Source organism: Anolis sagrei, chromosome X, assembly GCF_037176765.1.
Source record: "Anolis sagrei isolate rAnoSag1 chromosome X, rAnoSag1.mat, whole genome shotgun sequence".
In the NCBI taxonomy this organism is placed as follows: domain Eukaryota; kingdom Metazoa; phylum Chordata; class Lepidosauria; order Squamata; family Dactyloidae; genus Anolis; species Anolis sagrei.
The window spans coordinates 2,176,172-2,196,349 of NC_090034.1; the positions used below are offsets into that span (position 1 = coordinate 2,176,172).

The following is a 20,178-nucleotide window of genomic DNA, read 5'->3' on the forward strand; positions in this document are numbered from 1 at the left end:
TCCAGCCCGCCAACAGTATGAGGGACTGTGACCAGGCCCTCTGTTTAAAAAGTTTGTGGACCCCTGTTCATGACAAATGATTTAAGTGAGAATTATGTGTCGCTCTCTAACTCATAGTAACATAAACGTAAAGGTTGTCCCTTGACATTAAGTCCAGTCATGTCTGACTCTGGGGTGTGGTGCTCATCTCCATTTCTAAGCCAAAGAGCCAGCGTTGTCCATAGACACCTACAAGGTCATGTGACCTGCATGACTGCATGGAGCGCCGTTACCTTCCCGCCGGAGCGGTACCTATTGATCTACTCACATTTGCATGTGTTCAAACTGCTAGGTTGGCAGAAGCTAGGGCTGACAGCAGAAGTTCACACCGCTCCCCGGAATTGAACCTGCGACCTTTCTGTCAACAAGGTCAGCAGCTCAATGCTTTAACCCGAAATGCAAAGATACAGAATGGGGGACGCCTGGCTTGAGAACAGTACGTGTGAAAAAGATCTTGGAGTCCTCATGGACAACAAGTTAAACATGAGCCAGGAATGTGATGTGGCAGCAAAAAAAGCCAATGGGATGTTGGCCTGCATCAAGAGGAGCCTAGTGTCCAGATCTAGGGAAGTCATGCTCCCCATGCTCTATTCTACCTGGAATATTGTGTCGAATTCTGGGCACCACAATTGAAGAGAGATATTGCCTCTAAGCTGGAATGTGTCCAGAGGAGGGTGACTAAAATGATCAAGGGTCTGGAGAACAAGCCCTATGAGGAGCGGCTTAGGGAACTGGGCATGTTTAGCCTGAAGAAGAGAAGGCTGAGAGGAGACATGATGAGGGCCATGTATACATATGTGAGAGGAAGCCACAGGGAGGAGGAGGAGGGAGCAAGCTTGTTTTCTGCTTCCTTGGAGACTAGGATGCAAGGGAGCCATGGCTTCAAACTACAAGAGAGGAGATTCCATCTGAACATGAGGAAGAACTTCCTGACTGTGAGAGCCGTTCAGCAGTGGAACTCTCTGCCCCAGAGTGTGGTGGAGGCTCCTTCTTTGGACGCTTTTAAACAGAGGCTGGATGGCCATCTGTCAGGGGTGATTTGAATGCAATATTCCTGCTTCTTGGCAGAATGGGGTTGGACTGGATGATGGCCCAGGAGGTCTCTTCTAACTTTTTGATTCTATTCTATTCTATTCTATTCTATTCTACTCGACTCGACTCGACTCTACTCTACTCTATTCTAACCCACTGCACCACCGGGGGCTCATAGTAGTCCTCTAATTATCTGTACTCATGCCTGCCTCCAAATTGCTTGTCAACTTATGTCAACCCCATGGATTTTATTAAACAAGAAAACAATTGTGATCAGATAGCCTTTGCTCAAGTCCCAATGGTTTCAACTGAAGAAGTACAATTGCACAAAACCCATTGCATGATATGACACTTTCCTATGGTCTCACTGACATTTTTCATTGGGGTTTGTGACCTAGTAAGCAAGCCTGACCCATTGCATGTTACTGGTTCTGCATCGACTGCAAACCCCGAACGTTCATGAGATTTGTCAACAAACAGCCCAGCGTCACTGTTCTTTCTTTCTCTTCTCTTCTCAGCTACATTGCTTTGATCGCGATGGCCATCCAGCAGAGCCCGTCGAACAAGGTCACCCTGTCTGGGATTTACGACTTCATCATGAAAAAGTTCCCCTACTACCGGACCAACCAGCGGGCCTGGCAGAACTCCATCCGGCACAACCTCTCCCTCAACAGCTGCTTTGTCAAGGTAAGACGGTCACAATCGCCTTCACGTTCAGGGAGATCCCACTCCCTTTTCAGCCTTTGTACTCCTCCTAGTAGTAGTAGTGATAGTGATAATAATAATACTACTAATAATAGCAGAAACCCCAGAGGCCATCCAGTCCAACCTCCTTCTGCCTTGCAGGAAAAGCACAATCAAAGCACCCTCAAGAGATAGCCATCCAGCCTTTGTACTACTACTACTACTACTAGTGATAGTGGTAATAATAATAATAAAATAATAATAATAATAATAATAATAGCAGAAACCCCAGAGGCCATCCAGTCCAACCTCCTTCTGCCTTGCAGGAAAAGCACAATCAAAGCACCCCCAACAGATAACCATCCAGCCTTTGTACTACTACTACTACTACTAGTGATAGTGGTAATAATAATAATAAAAATAATAGCAGAAACCCCAGAGCCCATCCAGTCCAACCTCCTTCTGCCTTGCAGGAAAAGCACAATCAAAGCACCCTCAAGAGATAGCCATCCAGCCTTTGTACTACTACTACTACTACTAGTGATAGTGGTAATAATAATAATAATAATAATAATAATAATAATAATAATAGCAGAAACCCCAGAGCCCATCCAGTCCAACCTCCTTCTGCCTTGCAGGAAAAGCACAATCAAAGCACCCCCAACAGATGGCCATCCAGCCTTTGTACTACTACTACTAGTAGTAGTAGTAGTAGTGATAGTGATAATAATACTAGTACTAATAATTGCAGAAACCCCAGAGGCCATCCAGTCCAACCTCCTTCTGCCTTGCAGGAAAAGCAGAAAGCACCCCCAACAGATGGCCATCCAGCCTTTGTACTACTACTACTCCTAGTACTAGTAGTGATAGTGGTAATAATAATAATAATAATAATAATAATAATAATAATAATAGCAGAAACCCCAGAGCCCATCCAGTCCAACCTCCTTCTGCCTTGCAGGAAAAGCACAATCAAAGCACCCCCCAACAGATGGCCATCCAGCCTTTGTACTACTACTACTCCTAGTAATAGTAGTGATATTGATAATAATAATACTACTAATAATAGCAGAAACCCCAATGGCCATCCAGTCCAACCTCCTTCTGCCTTGCAGGAAAAGCACAATCAAAGCACCCTCAAGAGATGGCCATCCAGCCTTTGTACTACTACTACTACTAGTGATAGTGGTAATAATAATAATAGTAATAATAATAATAATAATAATAGCAGAAACCCCAAAGGCCATCCAGTCCAACCTCCTTCTGCCTTGCAGGAAAAGCACAATCAAAGCACCCCCAACAGATGGCCATCCAGCCTTTGTACTACTACTACTAGTAGTAGTAGTAGTGATAGTGATAATAATACTACTACTAATAATAGCAGAAACCCCAGAGCCCATCCAGTCCAACCTCCTTCTGCCTTGCAGGAAAAGCACAATCAAAGCACCCCCAACAGATGGCCATCCAGCCTTTGTACTACTACTACTACTAGTAGTAGTAGTAGTGATAGTGATAATAATACTACTACTAATAATTGCAGAAACCCCAGAGGCCATCCAGTCCAACCTCCTTCTGCCTTGCAGGAAAAGCAGAAAGCACCCCCAACAGATGGCCATCCAGCCTTTGTACTACTACTACTCCTAGTACTAGTAGTGATAGTGGTAATAATAATAATAATAATAATAATAATAATAATAATAATAATAATAGCAGAAACCCCAAAGGCCATCCAGTCCAACCTCCTTCTGCCTTGCAGGAAAAGCACAATCAAAGCACCCCCAACAGATGGCCATCCAGCCTTTGTACTAGTAGTAGTAGTAGTAGTAGTGATAGTGATAATAATACTACTACTAATAATTGCAGAAACCCCAGAGGCCATCCAGTCCAACCTCCTTCTGCCTTGCAGGAAAAGCACAATCAAAGCACCCCCAACAGATGGCCATCCAGCCTTTGTACTACTACTACTACTAGTAGTAGTGATAGTGATAATCTGAAGTTCCCCAAATCCCCAGCTAACATGGTCAGGATGATGGGCATCACAATAAACAAGGAAGTGGGAGAGCATTGTGATCTATGTTTCCCAATCATGCTGACATGCCACCACCCTAAACCAGGCATGTTTTGCCAGATTTTCAAAAACATAATAATATAAACAAACATGGAACACTCCCTTATTCTTAGCCATGCTGTACATCCAACCCAGAATTAGGATCTTTCTGTTTTTTCCCCAAGTGCCAAATTTGCCGAACTTTGTGCTTGCAAATGCAAGCAAATACCACATTTCGCAGTCATATAGCAGGTAAACAAGCCCCTTGGTCTCATAGAATCCTACAATCAAAGAGTTGGAAGAGACCTCCTGGGCCATCCAGTCCAACCCCATTCTGCCAAGAAGCAGGAATATTGCATTCAAAGCACCCCTGACAGATGGCCATCCAGCCTCTGTTTAAAATCCTCCAAAGAAGGAGCCTCCACCACACTCCCTCTGGCACAGAGAGTTCCACTGCTGAACGGCTCTCACAGTCAGGAAGTTCTTCCTCATGTTCAGATGGAATCTCCTCTCTTGTAGTTTGAAGCCATTGTTTCACGTCCTAGTCTCCAAGGAAGCAGAAAACAAGCTTGCTCCCTCCTCCTCCCTGTGACTTCCTCTCACATATTTATACATGGCTATCATGTCTCCTCTCAGCCTTCTCTTCTTCAGGCTAAACATGCACAACTCCTTAAGCCGCTCCTCATAGGGCTTGTTCTCCAGACCCTTGATCATTTGAGTCGCCCTCTTCCTCTGGACACATTCCAGCTTAGAGTCAATATCTCTCTTGAATTGTGGTGCCCAGAATTGGACACAATAGTCCAGGTGTGGTCTAACCAAAGCGGAATAGAGCATGGGGAGCATTACTTCCCTAGATCTAGACACTATGCTCCTATTGATGCAGGCCAAAATCCCATTGCCTTTTTTTGCCGCCACATCACATTCCTGGCTCATGTTTTACTTCCTCCCCACAAGGACTCCAAGATCTTTTTCACACGTACTGCTCTCGAGCCAGGCCTCATTGTCCCACATTCTGTCTCTTTGCATTTCGTTTTTCCTGCCAAAGTGGAGTATCTTGCATTTGTCACTGTTGAACTTCATTTTGTTAGTTTTGGCCCTTCATCTCTCTAATCTGTCAAGATCGTTTAGAGAGATCTCCCTACGGATGTCCTGGTCCTCAACACTGTCTGCTTCATTAGGAAGAATGCTGCACTCGCAGAGCTCAGGTGGTGTTGTATTTCAGTGTCAATGTTGACTTTTGTGGAGAGGTGGCTGCCAAGGAAGTGGAAATGGCATTGCAGTCGGATTGGCTGGTGCGTGCTGGAAGATCACTTTGGTCTTCTTGATGTTCAATAAGAGGCTCAACTTCTTGTATGCTTCTGCAAAGGTGTTGAGATTGGATTGTAGGTCTTCTTCTGAATGTGCACAGGCTACGTTATCATCGGCATATTGGAGTTCTATAACAGACGTTGTTGTAAGCCCTTATTTATTTATTTATTTATTTATTTATTTGCATTATTTCTACCACGCTCATATCAGCCTGAAGGCGATCTTTCAATCTTTTTTCCCATCCTCTAATGTTACATTTCCCATTCTTGAGTTCAGAGTAGAGTAACTGCTTTGGGAGACGTGGCCAGTCCAGCGGAGATGATGGTGGAGGACCATGGCTTCAATGCTGGTAGTCTTTGCTTTTTGATGTTCAGTCAGAGGCTCAGCTTCTTGTATGCTTCTGCAAAGGTGTTGAGAGTGGATTGTAGGTCTCTTTCTGAATGCACACAGACTACGTTATCATCGGCATATTGGAGTTCTATAACAGATGATGTTGTAAGCCCATCTTTCAATCTTTTTTCCCGTCCTCCAATATTACGTTTCCCATTCTTGAGTTTAGAGTAGAGTAACTGCTTTGGGAGATGTCGCCAGTCCAGTGGAGATGATGGTGGAGGAGCATGGCTTCCATGCTGGTAGTATTTGCTTCTTGATGTTCAATCAGAGGCTCAGCTTCTTGTATGCTTCTGCAAAGGTGTTGAGAGTGGATTGTAGGTCTTTTTCTGAATGTGCACAGACTACGTTATCATTGGCATATTGGAGTTCTATGACAGATGTTGTTGTAAGCCCATCTTTCAATCTTTTTTCCCATCCTCTAATGTTACGTTTCCCATTCTTGAGTTCAGAGTAGAGTAACTGCTTTGGGAGATGTGGCCAGTCCAGCAGATATGATGGTGGAGGAGCATGGCTTCAATGCTGGTAGTCTTTGCTTCTTGATGTTCAATCAGAGGCTCAGCTTCATGTATGCTTCTGCAAAGATGTTGAGAGTGGATTGTAGGTCTTCTTCTGAATGTGCACAGACTACGTTATCATCGGGATATTGGAGTTCTATAACAGATGATGTTGTAAGCCCATCTTTCAACCTTTTTCCCATCCTCCAATATTACGTTTCCCATTCTTGAGTTCAGAGTAGGGTAACTGCTTTTGGAGACATGGCCAATCCAGCGGTGATGATGGTGGAGGAGCATGGCTTCAATGCTGGTAGTCTTTGCTTCTTGATGTTCAATCAGAGGCTCAGCTTCTTGTATGCTTCTGCAAAGGTGTTTAGAGTGGTTTGTAGGTCTTCCTCTGAATGCGCACAGAGTACGTTATCATCGGCATATTGGAGTTCTATAACAGATGATGTTGTAAGCCCATCTTTCAATCTTTTTTCCCGTCCTCCAATGTTACATTTCCCATTCTTGAGTTCAGTGTAGAGTAACTGCTTTGGGAGACGTGGCCAGTTGAGCAGAGATGATGGTGGAGGAGCATGGCTTCAATGCTGGTAGTCTTTGCTTCTTGATGTTCAGAGGCTCAGCTTCTTGTATGCTTCTGCAAACGTGTTTAGAGTGGTTTGTAGGTCTTCCTCTGAATGCGCACAGAGTACGTTATCATCCGCATATTGGAGTTCTATAACAGATGTTGTTGTAAGCCCATTTTTCAATCTTTTTCCCTGTCCTCCAATGTTACGTTTCCCATTCTTGAGTTCAGAGTAGAGTAACTGCTTTGGGAGACATGGCCAGTCCAGTGGAGTTGATGGTAGAGGACCATTGCTTCAGTGCTGATGGTCTTTGCTTCTTCCAGCACGCTGACATTTCCCCGTCTGTCTTCCCAAGAAATTTGCAGGATTTTCCAGAGGCAACACTGATGGAATCATTCCAGGAGTTGCATGTGACATCTGTAGACAGTCCACGTTTCACAGGCATATAGCAGGGTTGGGAGGACAGTGGCTTTGCATGCAGAGGAGACATGCAAAAGGAGAGGTATTTCCCAGGATCCTGTTCCTGGTCTTTTCATCTAGAACAGTGGTTCTCAACCTTCCTAATGCCGTGACCCCTAAATACAGTTCCTGTTGTTGTAGTGACCCCCGACCATAAAATTATTTCCGTTGCTACTTTAGAACCGTAATTATTCTACTGTTATGAATTGTAATGTAAATGTATTTTCATTGCTACAAATTGAACATAATTAAAGCATAGTGATTAATCAGGGAAACAACATGTTTTGGGGAGGTTGGACAATGGATGATGGGATCTACAGTACCTCTGACTTCCACAGACTTGGGTTGCCCAGCTCGGGGGGCAGGACCTGGGCCCTGTGGGGAGCCATTTTGAGGAGGGGGGCAGGGCCAAAGGAGGTGACCTCCCGACCCCTCCAAAATGGCCAAGCGACCCCCCTGGGGGTTGCGACCCCCAGGTTGAGAACCACTGATCTAGAAATCCCCATAAGTTTCTGATGGCATAAACCGAAAGGCAGGAGGGAGAGCCAATAGTCCAGAGGACAGGAGCAGAATTCAAAACGATCTGGACAGATTAGAGAGATGAATGGCCAAAACTAACAAAATGAAGTTCAACAGTGACAAATGCAAGATACTCCACTTTGGCAGGAGAAATGAAATGCAAAGAGACAGAATGGGGGACAAGGCCTGGCTCGAGAGCAGTACATGTGAAAAAGATCTTGGAGTCCTTGTGGACAACAAGTTAAACATGAGCCAACAATGTGATGTGGCGGCAAAAAAAGCCAATGGGATTTTGGCCTGCATCAATGGGAGCCTAGTGTCTAGATCTAAGGAAGTAATGCTACCCCTCTATTCTGCTTTGGTTAGACCACACCTGGAATATTATGTCCAATTCTGGGCACCACAATTCAAGAGAGATATTGACAAGCTGGAATGTGTCCAGAGGAGGGCAACTAAAATGATCAAGGGTCTGGAGAACAAGCCCTATGAGGAGCGGCTTAAGGAGCTGGGCATGTTTAGCCTGAAGAAGAGAAGGCTGAGAGGAGATACGATAGCCATGTATAAATATGTGAGAGGAAGCCACAGGGAGGAGGAGGGAGCAAGCTTGTTTTCTGCTTCCTTGGAGACTAGGACGCAATGGAACAATGGCTTCAAACTACAAGAGAGGAGATTCCGTCTGAACATGAGGAAGAACTTCCTGACTGTGAGAGCCATTCAGCAGTGGAACTCTCTGCCCCGGAGTGTGGTGGAGGCTCCTTCTTTGGAAGCTTTTAAGCAGAGGCTGGATGGCCATCTGTCAGGGGTGATTTGAATGCAATATTCCTGCTTCTTGGCAGAATGGGGTTGGACTGGATGGCCCAGGAGGTCTCTTCCAACTCTTTGATTCTATGATTCTAGGACTATCCAAACATAGGAAAGCGTGGGAAGAAAGATCAAAGCAGATGAAGTGAGGATCGTGTGCAGAACCACGCCAACCTCTGCGTTGCTCCTCCAGAAGGTTAAACAAGAAACAGAGAAATCGGTTCTATCTAGCGTACACGCGTACGGAACAAATTGGAGGCATTTGCTTTGATTTTTACCTACAGCTTCTATAATTAGAGAGCCTGGGATTCAACAGCTTGTCATATGTGTTTACATGAGTCGTGCATTTAAATGAATACAGATGTCGAAATGGCAGGACTCGCAGAACACACGCACAAAGGCCGGAGCTTCGGCTGTAGCCTCGATCCAGTCCCACAACCTGTCCTGGGTGGCCGGAGCTCAGACTTCGGACATCGGAAGTGTTCTCCGTCCTCATCAAACAGACGTCTCCAGAGCGTGTGCCAGTCGTCATAGGGAATCAGGGTTTTTGGACTTTGGGTTATTTTCTTTATGTTCTAGTAATACATTCCAAACTGGAAAGATTTTTGTCATTTAATTTTATTTATTTATTTATTTATTATTCAAACGTATATGCGGCCACTCCCCTGGGGCTCGGAGCAGCTTACAAGAACAGGCTAAAATCGAACACAATTTAAAAGCAATTTAAAACAATTTAAAAATAACACTATCAAACATTAAAAGCCTGTCGAAACAGGTATGTCTTCCATTCCCTGCGGAAAGCTGATAAGTCCTGCAAGGAATGGACTTCAGGTGGCAGAGTATTCCAGAGCGATGGTGCCACTGCTGTGAAGGCTCTGCGTCTGGTTGCTGTTAGATGCAAGGTCTTGACACTGGGAATTTCCAATAGATCTTGATCCTCAGAGCGGAGGGATCTCTGGGGTTGGGAGGGGGTGAGGCGGTCCCTCAGGTACATCGGCCCCAGACCATGGAAGGCCTTCAAATAGAATCATAGAATCATAGAATCAAAGAGTTGGAAGAGACCTCCTGGGCCATCCAGTCCAACCCCATTCTGCCAAGAAGCAGGAATATTGCATTCAAATCACCCCTGACAGATGGCCATCCAGCCCCTGTTTAAAAGCTTCCAAAGAAGGAGCCTCCACCACACTCCGGGGCAGAGAGTTCCACTGCTGAACGGCTCTCACAGTCAGGAAGTTCTTCCTAATGTTCAGATGGAATCTCCTCTCTTGTAGTTTGAAGCCATTGTTCCATTGCGTCCTAGTCTCCAAGGAAGCAGAAAACAAGCTTGCTCCCTCCTCCTCCCTGTGGCTTCCTCTCACATATTTATACACGGCTATCATATCTCCTCTCAGCCTTCTCTTCTTCAGGCTAAACATGCCCAATTCCCTAAGCCGCTCCTCATAGGGCTTGTTCTCCAGACCCTTGATCATTTTAGTCGCCCTCTTCCTCTGGACACATTCTAGCTTGTCAATATCTCTCTTGAATTGTGGTGCCCAGAATTGGACACAATATTCCAGGTAAAGTGGTCTAAGCAGAGCAGAATAGAGGGGTAGCATTACTTCAAGGTGAGTCCCATCCCTTTGAAAGTGATCTGGTGCTCAATGGGTAACCAATGCAGCTGTAGTCAGATTGGGGTGATGTGGCATCTCATCGGAATTCCCGCAAGAAGCCGAGCAGCTGCATTTTGTACCAACTTGAGCTTCCGGATCACCGACAGAGGAAGGCCAATGTAGAGGGCATTACATTAGTCCAGCCTTGAGATGACCGTGGCCTGAATCACCGTAGCCAGGTCGTCCCTGGACAGGGAGGGGGCCAGCCGTCTAGCCTGCCGCAGGTGAGAGAAGGTGGTTCTGCTCACGGTGGAGATCTGGGCCTCCATCGTCAGCAGAGGGTCCAAAAGGACTCCCAGACTCTTGACCAATGGTGACGGGCGTAGCGCCTCGCCATCCAGGGTGGGCAGCTGGATGTCCCCACTGCCCGGTCCACCCAGCCATAGGATCTCCGTCTTTGCTGGATTCACCCTCAACCTGCTGGCACGCAGCCATCCAGTCACGGCCTCGAGGCACTGATGGAAACAATCGGGTACAGAGTCTGGTCTGCCCTCCATCTTCAGCACCAGCCAAGTGTCATCGGCGTACTGGTCACACTCCAGCCCAAAACCTCGAACCAGCTGAGCAAGTGGTCGCATAGAGATGTTAAACCACAGAGGGGAGAGAATGGCCCCTGAGGAACCCCACAAGATAGAGAGAGGGGACCTCTCAGAGACCAGGCATTCCCTCTCCAATAAACACAATCATGATAACAATGGGCAGGCCACATGTACAAGATAAAACGATTAAAATCTAATCAGATAAAAAATAGGAGCAGGTTATTTGCAGGGAACTCATAAAAGCAAGCAGAGTTGTGAAGCAAGCAGAGTTGTGAACTCATTACCTGGAGAGATCAGGAAAGCCCCTTCACTAGAAATGTTCAAAAAGAACCTTAAAACCTGGCTCTTCCGCTGTTGGGAATAGTGTATCCCCATTTGGAAGTCTCCATGTTGTCCATCCCTGTTTTAAAAGAGAACTAGTAGGTCATTGACTGACTTCTGTCTTTTTCCATGACATGCAGGTTCCCCGGACAGAAGGCAATGACAAGGGGAAAGGAAACTACTGGAGCTTTGCGTCAGGATGCGAATCCATGCTGGATCTTTTCGAAAACGGGAATTACCGGAGGCGGAGAAGGCGGAGGAATGTCAAAAGGGAGCCGAGAGAGAAGAGGTCAAGTAACGAAATGGGTTGCTTGCCCGTGTTGTCCCCCATGGATTCTGCCTTCCCTAATATCTCCTCTCCGGGCGAGGACACGGAGTCTCCGCTGAAAGCTTTGGAGTCTCGCGAGTTCTTCCCAAACGCCGTTGCCGGACAGGAGACTCTAAACAGCGCTTCGGTAGGAAAATCTGACTCCGAAATTAAGTTTAGCATTGATTACATTCTCTCCTCTCCGGATCCTCTGCCCGTCCTAAGGTCTCCGTATCACGTGCAAGACCACAAGAACCACCACCTCTTGGATTCTCAGCAACTGAACGTTCAGATCTGGACAATGTGAAGCCTGGACCTGGCTTCTGTTTGTTTATCTTACAGACTAAGACGAGTGTGGTAAAGATAGTCAGGTTCATCTGATTTTCATTGTGGGCTACATTGAGGACAATGATGGAAGGACCAGTCTTAGCCAACGTAGTCAATGGTGAAGAGAGTGAGATAATATCTGTGTTGCACTCCAGAACAGGAATAACCCTCTGACTTGAAAACACCACACGTTGAGTAGGGGAAAACAATACTTTTGTTGAAGCCGTCCCCTGCCATGCGTTGCTGTGGCCCACATGGGAGTTCTGTGTCGGAGGTTTGGCCCAATTCTATCGTTGATGGAGTTCAGAATGCTCTGTGATTGTAGATGAACTGTAAATCCCAGCAACTACAACTTCCAAATGTCAAGATTCTATTTTCCCCAAACTCTACCAGAGTTCACATTTGGGCATATTGAGTATTCGTGCCAAGTTTGGTCCAGATCCATCATTGTTTGAGTCCACAGTGATCTCTGGATGTAGGTGAACTACAACTCCAAAACCAAAGGACACTGCCCACCAAACCCTTCCAGTATTTTCTGTAGGTCATGGGAGAACTGTGTGGCAAGTTTGGTTCAATTCCATCATTGGTGGGGTTCAGAATGCTCTGTGATTGTAGATGAACTATAAATCCCAGCAACTACAACTCCCAAACATCAAGGTCTATTTTCCCCAAATTCCACCAGTGTTCACATTTGAGCATATTGGATATTTGTGCCAAATTTGGTCCAGATCCATCATTGTTTGAGTCCACAGTGATCTCTGGATGTAGGTGAACTACAACTCCAAAACCAAAGGACACTGCCCACAAACCCTTCCAGTATTTTCTGTTGGTCATGGGAGAACTGTGTGCCAAGTTTGGTTCAATTCCATCATTGGTGGGGTTCAGAATGCTCTGTGATTGTAGGTGAACTATAAATCCCAGCAACCACAACTCCCAAATGACAAAATCATCCCCCCTAACCCCACCAATATTCAAATTTGAGTGTATTGGGTATTTGTGCCAAATTTGGTCCAGTGAATGAAAATACATACATTGGGTTGTTAGGTGTCTTGTGTCCAAATTTAGTGTCAATTCGTCCAGTGGTTTTTGAGTTCTGTTAATCCCACAAACGAACATTACGTTTTTATTTATATAGATAAGCAAAAGCAGCAAAGTAAAAAGGCACTTTAAGGGGATAGATGAATCCAATTAGGGTAAAAGATAAGCAGGAACAAATTAGTCCAAGGTAGAGCTCAGCAATGTCCAAAAGCAAAGTCCATAAGCCTCTAACAAAATCCAAAGAACCAGGAAACATTGATCCAAGGCCTGAGCAGGTAATCACAAGAGACAAAAAACTAAACAGGAAACAAGAAATCTTTAAGCATGAATTTTCGAGGCAAGGCTTCTATGAGACGAGGACAAGACCTTAGCAGGATTCTAAACGATGCTTCATCTGGTAATATTTTCCATGCTTGGGACTTGTAAACCTTCCCAAGCACTCAGAAACTGTTTTCACTTTCCTTGAATGGCCCTTATCTTTTTCTCCTAAAGCCTGGCAGAACGCCGAAGGCCTTGCTCGGCCTGTCTGTTTTGACTCATTTCCGCCCGTCTATCTCTATGCTCATTAGTCTCCACAAGTGCCGAGTTGTTTTCAACCCCCAAATCCTGGGAACTCTCTGGAAGCAATTCAGGGAGTAAACCATCATCCCTATACCCTGTAGGAACATTCTCATGGGAAACTACACTTGGAACAGGTGCCTCTCTGTCTTCTCTGCATTAATATCACTGACCAAACCATTGCCATCTTGAACCTTATTTACAGCATTCCCCACATCCAAAGCACCCTGATCCTGAAACACAATCAAAGGCTGAACTCCAACAATCTGGAAGGCCTAACTAATAGTAATTTATCACTAGACTTGTGCGCGGAATTCGTTTTCTCTGTTTCTTTCGGTACTTCGGGAGCCAGTAATGGTAAGAGCACTCCCGGTACAAAAACCCACCCAACACGAAAGCAAGCAGGAACCGATCTCGGCTCCTCTTCTGCTTTTCAGCATCACAGTTTAATTGTTTTTATTAATCCCCCAACAAACAAAAACACTCCTCCTCTGACAACTACTCTCCTCTTCCAGGAGGTCATCACTCTTCCTTACCCGAAAGTGGGAAGGTGTTGTATCGCAGGCTAAGATTCACCTTGCTATCTCTGACAAACCAGCCAAAATTGTGAGGTAGAGAGTTTATTGTGAGGTTTTCAAACAAAGCAGTTCATCAGCAGTGAAAAGATCAGTTGTACAAGGTAAAAATCCAATATAATCCCTTTGAGTCAAAGCAGGAGACTTGAAGCATAGAAGCAGAGTAAAAGTCCAGGAAATAGCATGAAGTAACGTGAAGCAGGCTTTCCCCAAGCCCCAGAGCCGAAGGCAAGCAAGCCATTTAGCAAAGTTGGAACTGACACAGAACCAGCTCCAAGGCAGTTTACTTATAGGTAAAACATCAAACAGGCAGCTAACAAGCAGTTTTCCCACCAACTGATGAGCTCAACACTTGGCCGCAATTCGTAAACTCTGTCTCAACACCTGCTGGGCAGCCTGACCTTGATCCCCACCAACTGCCCTATCAGCTACATTCCGTTCCTGAGAGAACAGCGGCTTGTCTCTAGCTACAGATTGTGACTGAGAAAACCCACACCTGCATCTGTATTCTCATTTCCATCATGCTCATCTGCACTCTCAGTCCCATCATGCTGTTGCTGTTGAACCACAACAGAAGGCTCCTTAAAATGCCTTGGAAAGAGTGTGTGCATGGCTGCTGGTGTGGTGTAGCCCAGGAAAGAAAGTGTACGGCTGTCTACTGCCAAGAGCCTCTCCTCTAGAGGAAGAAATAGAGTACAGGCCTCCTTGACTCGGAAAGAGTGTGTGTGGTATGCAGGCCCGAGAGAGAAAGTGCAGGTGCCTGCCTGCAGCCGATAATCTCTCCTCTAGAGTAGAAACAGGCAAGAAGCCTCCTTCAAGCGCGCACCTGCCTGCAGCTGAGTGCCTCGCCTCTAGAGTAGAAACAGGTAAGAAGCCTCCTTCAAGCGCACACCTGCCTGCAGCTGAATGCCTCTCCTCTAGAGTAGAAACAGGCAAGAAGCCTCCTTCAAGCGCGCACCTGCCTGCAGCTGAGTGCCTCTCCTCTAGAGTAGAAACAGGCAAGAAGCCTCCTTCAAGCGAACACCTGCCTGCAGCTGGGCACCTCTTCTCTAGAGTAGAAAGAGGCAAGAAGCATCCTTAAAGTGCACACCTGCCTGCAGCTGAGTGCCTCTTCTCTAGAGTAGAAACAGGTAACAAACCTTAAAGTGCACACCTGAGTGCAGCTGAGCGCCTCTCTTCTAGAGCAGAAACAGATGAGAAGCCTCCGTAAAGCGTGCACTTGCCTGCAGCTGAGTGCCTCTCCTCTAGAGTAGAAACAGGTAGGAAGCCTCCTTAAAGAACGTGCCTGCCTGCAGCCGAGTGCCTCTCCTCTAGAGTAGAAACAGGTAAGAAGCCTCCTTAAAGTGTGCACCTCTCTGCAGTGGAGTGCCTCTCCTCTAGAGTAGAAACATGTAAGAAGCTTCCTTAAAGTGCGCACCTGCCTGCAGCGGAGTGCCTCTCCTCTAGAGTAGAAACAGGTAACAAACTTTCTTAAAGTGCACACCTGAGTGCAGCTGAGTGCCTCCCCTCTAGAGCAGAAACAGATGAGAAGCCTCATTAAAGCGTGCACATGCCTGCAGCTGAGTGCCTCTTCTCTGGAGTAAAAATAGGTAACAAGCTTTCTTAAAGCATGCACCTGCCTGCAGCTGAGCACCTCTCCTCTAGAATAGAAACAGGTAAGAAGTCTCCTTAAAGTGCGCACCTGTCTGCAGCTGAGCACCTCTCCTCTAGAGTAGAAACAGGCAAGAAGCTTCCTTAAAGTGCGCACCTGCCTGCAGCTGAGTGCCTCTCCTCTAGAGTAGAAACAAGTAACAAACCTTCTTAAAGTGTGCACCTGAGTGCAGCTGAGTGCCTCTCCTCTAGAGCAGAAACGGATGAGAAGCCTCCTTAAAGCGTGCACTTGCCTGCAGCTGAGTGCTTCTCCTCTAGAGTAAAAATAGGTAACAAGCTTTCTTAAAGCATGCACGCACCTGCAGCTGAGCACCTCTCCTCTAGAATAGAAACAGGTAAGAAGTCTCCTTAAAGTGTGCACCTGTCTGCATCTGAATGCCTTTCCTCTAGAGTAGAAACAAGCAAGAAGCTTCCTTAAAGCGTGCACTTGCCTGCAGCTGAGTGCCTCTTCTCTAGAGTAAAAATAGGTAACAATCTTTCTTAAAGCACGCATGTGCCTGCAGCTGGGAACCTCTCCTCTAGAATAGAAACAGGTAAGAAGTCTTCTTAAAGTGTGCACCTGTCTGCATCTGAATGCCTCTCCTCTAGAGTAGAAACAAGCAAGAAGCTTCCTTAAAGTGTGCACTTGCCTGCAGCTGAGTGTCTCTTCTCTAGAATAAAAATAGGTAACAAGCTTTCTTAAAGCACACGCCTGCCGCTGAGCACCTCTCCTCTAGAGTAGAAACAGGTAACAAGCCTCCTTAAAGTGCATGCCTGCCTGGAGCCGAGTACCTCTCCTCTAGAGTAGAAACAGTTTAAATGCCTAGCATGATGGGATGCTGGTCCTGGGAAGCCCCACTCCCTGTAATGGGCCGATAGAAAATGGTTCTTTTGGCATTCTAGAGCAAAAACAGATATTTGCTCTCCTGATTTCAGGAGGCTCCCAAAAAACAGATCAGAGCCCCCACTGAAAACTGGCACATGAAAGAGATCAAAGGAAGCACATACAATGCAATGCATGGCTGAACGGTGCCCCATCTGTCATGTTGTTGCTTCACAACCTTGGCTGAAACACTGGAATGATATTGGGATATGAAATAATTACAATGGAGGTGGAGAACTTGACTTTCAGGAAGCATTTCCCCTGGTGTTTCCCGCTGTTCCATCTTCCTACCTTGCATTTTTGGAGGTCCCATCTTCGGCAATTACTTGTACACAATCTACTCCGCAACTATGATAGCATGTTTATGTCTTTGAATGCATGCCTCTGTATGTTTGAGCGCTCTTGACATGTAGACATGAATAATATCTAGATTTCTATCTACTTCTGTGACTTATCCGTTGATAAACAATTACCTGTTAATCTGTCCTTATCAAGGCATACATACCTGTACTGTTTTTAATGTGTAGTCAGTTGGCACCATATAGATATATATGGAAAGAAGAACATCTGCTGCTGCTGGACATATTATATACCCTACTGTGTTGTATTGACAGTGTTTGTTTGGCTGCCCTTCACCAAAACCAGGTCTACCAAGAGCTTGTTTGAATTTAGAGTTCATTCCACAGGGATATTTCCAAAATGGAAGATTAAAACAAACTTTGATGAGCACACAATTCTCGGACCGTTTCATTGTCTTCTTGTATTAATCGCGAACTCTATTTTTTAATTATGCCTGCATCCTATTTTGAGTTTGATTGATACATGAGATTCAGCGATATGCTAAATCAGTGGTTCCCAACCTGTGGTCAATCCAAGCAGATGATCCACTTTATCTGCTTTGAACTGGAATGTATCCAGAGGAGGGTGACTAAAATGATCAAGGGTCTGGACAACAAGCCCTATGAGGAGCGACTTAAGGAGCTGGGCATGTTTAGCCTGAAGAAGAGAAGGCTGAGAGGAGATATGATGAGGGCCATGTATAAATATGTGAGAGGAAGCCACAGGGAGGAGGGAGCAGATCAAGGGTCTGGAGAACAAGCCCTATGAGGAGCGGCTTAAGGAGCTGGGCATGTTTAGCCCAGAGAAGGCTGAGAGGAGATATGATGAGGGCCATGTATAAATACATGAGAGGAAGTCCTAGGGAGGAGGGAGCAAGCTTGTTTTCTGCTTCCTTGGAGACTAGGACACAATGGAACAATGGCTTCAAACTACAAGAGAGGAGATTCCATCTGAACATGAGGAAGAACTTCCTGACTGTGAGAGCCGTTCAGCAGTGGAACTCTCTGCCCCGGAGTGTGGTGGAGGCTCCTTCTTTGGAGGCTTTGAAACAGAGGCTGGATGGCCATCTGTCAGGGGTGATTTGAATGCAACATTCCTGCTTCCTGGCAGAATGGGGTTGGACTGGATGATGGCCCAGGAGGTCTCTTCCAACTCTTTGATTCTATGATTCTACTGGATGGAATGTGTTCTGTATCAGAAACTAGAGCTGATGCGGTCTATCCAATGCAATTTTCTGAATCAGATCTAAAGTTGACCAAAAACTGATTCGTAAGCCTTTTGGTACTAATGTTGGAGAGTGGTCCCTGCTTTGAATTGGATTATATTAGTCTACACTGCCAAATAGTCCAGTTCAGAGCAGATGACCTGGATTTTATATGGTAGTGTAGAAGAGGTCTTAGACTGACACTGCCATATAATATCCAAATTAACTGCTTTGAACTGGATTATATGGCAGTGTAGACTGATACAATCCAGTTCAAAGCAGATGTAGATCCTTAAACTGCATTCTACGAGTCTACGCTTATCAGTTTCATATTTCACACTATAGGAAAGGATATTCCATCTGAACATGAAGAAGAATTTCCTGACTGTGAGAGCTGTTCAGCAGTGGAACTCTCTGCCCTGGAGTATGGTGGCGGTTCCTTCTATGGAAGCTTTGAAACAGAGGCTGGATGGCCATCTGTCGGGGGTGCTTTAAACACGATTGTCCTGCTTCTTGGCAGAATGGGGTTGGACTGGATGGCCCACGACATCTCTTCCAACCCTATGATTCAATGATTCTATGATTATACGGCAATGCAGATGGTCTACAGACTGTCTTATGAATAGTTGAAGTTCTTCATCTACAGAACTTTCAGTGTTTGTTTATTTTTTTGGCAATGTAAGTTGAATTTAGTCTATTAAACACCAGCATCATCAAAACTTCATTTCAGATAGGAAAACCTAAGACTTGTGGTGCTTTTGGCCATACTTTATTTACTCATGCTGGCATTGTGCCAGAATTTAGGGGTCTTTGCCAGGAGGCAGAGACCAATCAGACTCATCAAAGAGTTCGTTACCCTGGCGAGACAGAGAGAAGCACCCAATCCCTGATTTTTCCCAATAAAAGGTCTCACCAAGTTGAAGGAAGCGCCACTGATTATGCGATTCAGCTGAAAAGGATACAGAGCGGCAATAATTCGCCAAGCAGAGCATGAAAAGTTACACAATAAATGCCATTTTTATAGAAAATACAGAGTTGTGAGTTCCAAATCTCCCGCTCCCGCCTCCTGCCGGTCTTGAAGGTGATTGGTTGGCGCACAAACAGCTGGGAGGAGGCTCGCCCACCTCCCAAGCGCCTGGACCAATCACAGAGCAGTTGCGGCTCACCAGAACCAATGGGAAGACTCCTGCCATCTCGCCACTTCAGCGAATCAGGAGGGAGGGAGGCGGGATGATGGAATACAATGCATTTTTGAATGGATTATGGCTCAGGAAATGTCCAAAAGCCTCCTGCCAGTCTTGAAAGTGATTGGTTGGCACGCAAACAGCTGGGAGGAGGCTCGCCAGCCTCCCAAGCGCCTGGACCAATCACAGAGCAGTTACGGCATGCCAGAACCAATGGGAAAACTCCTGCCGTCTCGGCGCTTCAGCGAATCAGGAGGGAGGGAGGGAGGACGATGGAATACAATGCATTTTTGAATGGATTATGGCTCAGGAAATGCCCAAAAACTTAGCGAGTTCCAGAAGGACCTGCCAGTCAAGCTGGCCTATTGTTTTGTGAGTGGTGTCAATAAACATGTTGGAGCATAAACCGGGTTTTTCTTTAACTACAAGACAGGGGAACAATGGGGGGGGGGGGCAAACTTGAGTAGATGCTATCAATAGGAAGGCTTGTGTGTAAAATTTCCTGCTTATCTTACTGAAAAGTGATTAAATTCTGCCAAATGAATTACCTCCTGATGGTCAGCCTCCGAGGTCAGGAAATAACTCCTTTTCTATTGTCCATGCAAGAGAGGTCTTTGGGGGAAGTCTTCGGTATTCGCTAATTGCTTTGTCCCTTGGGGCTGGGTGGCTTCCTCACATATTTTCTTAAGGCAAGGAAATGGGGAAAAGGGTCAGGAAAGGGTCAGAAACATAAGGGGAATATATAGAAATATTGCGATCATGCACAAGGAAATCATATCTAGGCATCCCTTCCCTCCCTCCCTCCAACAGAGCAATTGATAAAAGGTTCTTGTGGGTTTTTTTCGGGCTATATGGCCATGTTTTAGAGGCATTTTCTCCTGACGTTTCGCCTGCATCTATGGCAAGCATCCTCAGAGGTAGTGAGGTCTGTTGGAAGTAGGAAAAATGAGTTTATATATCTGTGGAATGGCTGGGGTGGGGCAAAGAGCTCTTCTCTGCTGGAGCTAGGTGTGAATGTCAGACTACACCAACAACCACCATGTCAGACTACACAGAGAAGCGATTGAGATCCACAAGCATGTGGACAATTTCAACAGAAAGAAAGAGACCATGAAAATGAACAAAATCTGGCTACCAGTATTAAAAAAAACTCTCAAATTACAACAGCAAAACAGCAGAGAGGAAACAACCAGGCACATCTTAACACTTCTCAACAGAACATTTTCCCAGGCTCAGCCAGGCCTTCAAATGCTAATGAAGGTGGTCAGTTGAAACATTCA

General features: G+C 45.7%; 1 protein-coding gene across 1 annotated transcript in view; it reads left to right on the forward strand.

Annotated features, from left to right (window-relative positions):
• Positions 1-11,704, forward strand: part of LOC132780033 (forkhead box protein L3) — a 29,238-nt gene extending 17,534 nt beyond the window's left edge. The window contains exons 2-3 of the mRNA XM_067473158.1: positions 1,590-1,758; positions 10,995-11,704. Of these exons, the coding sequence (XP_067329259.1) occupies positions 1,590-1,758; positions 10,995-11,468 (643 nt within the window). The 3' untranslated portion in view covers positions 11,469-11,704. The remainder of the gene's footprint in view (positions 1-1,589; positions 1,759-10,994) is intronic.
• Positions 11,705-20,178: the final 8,474 nt, after the last annotated feature.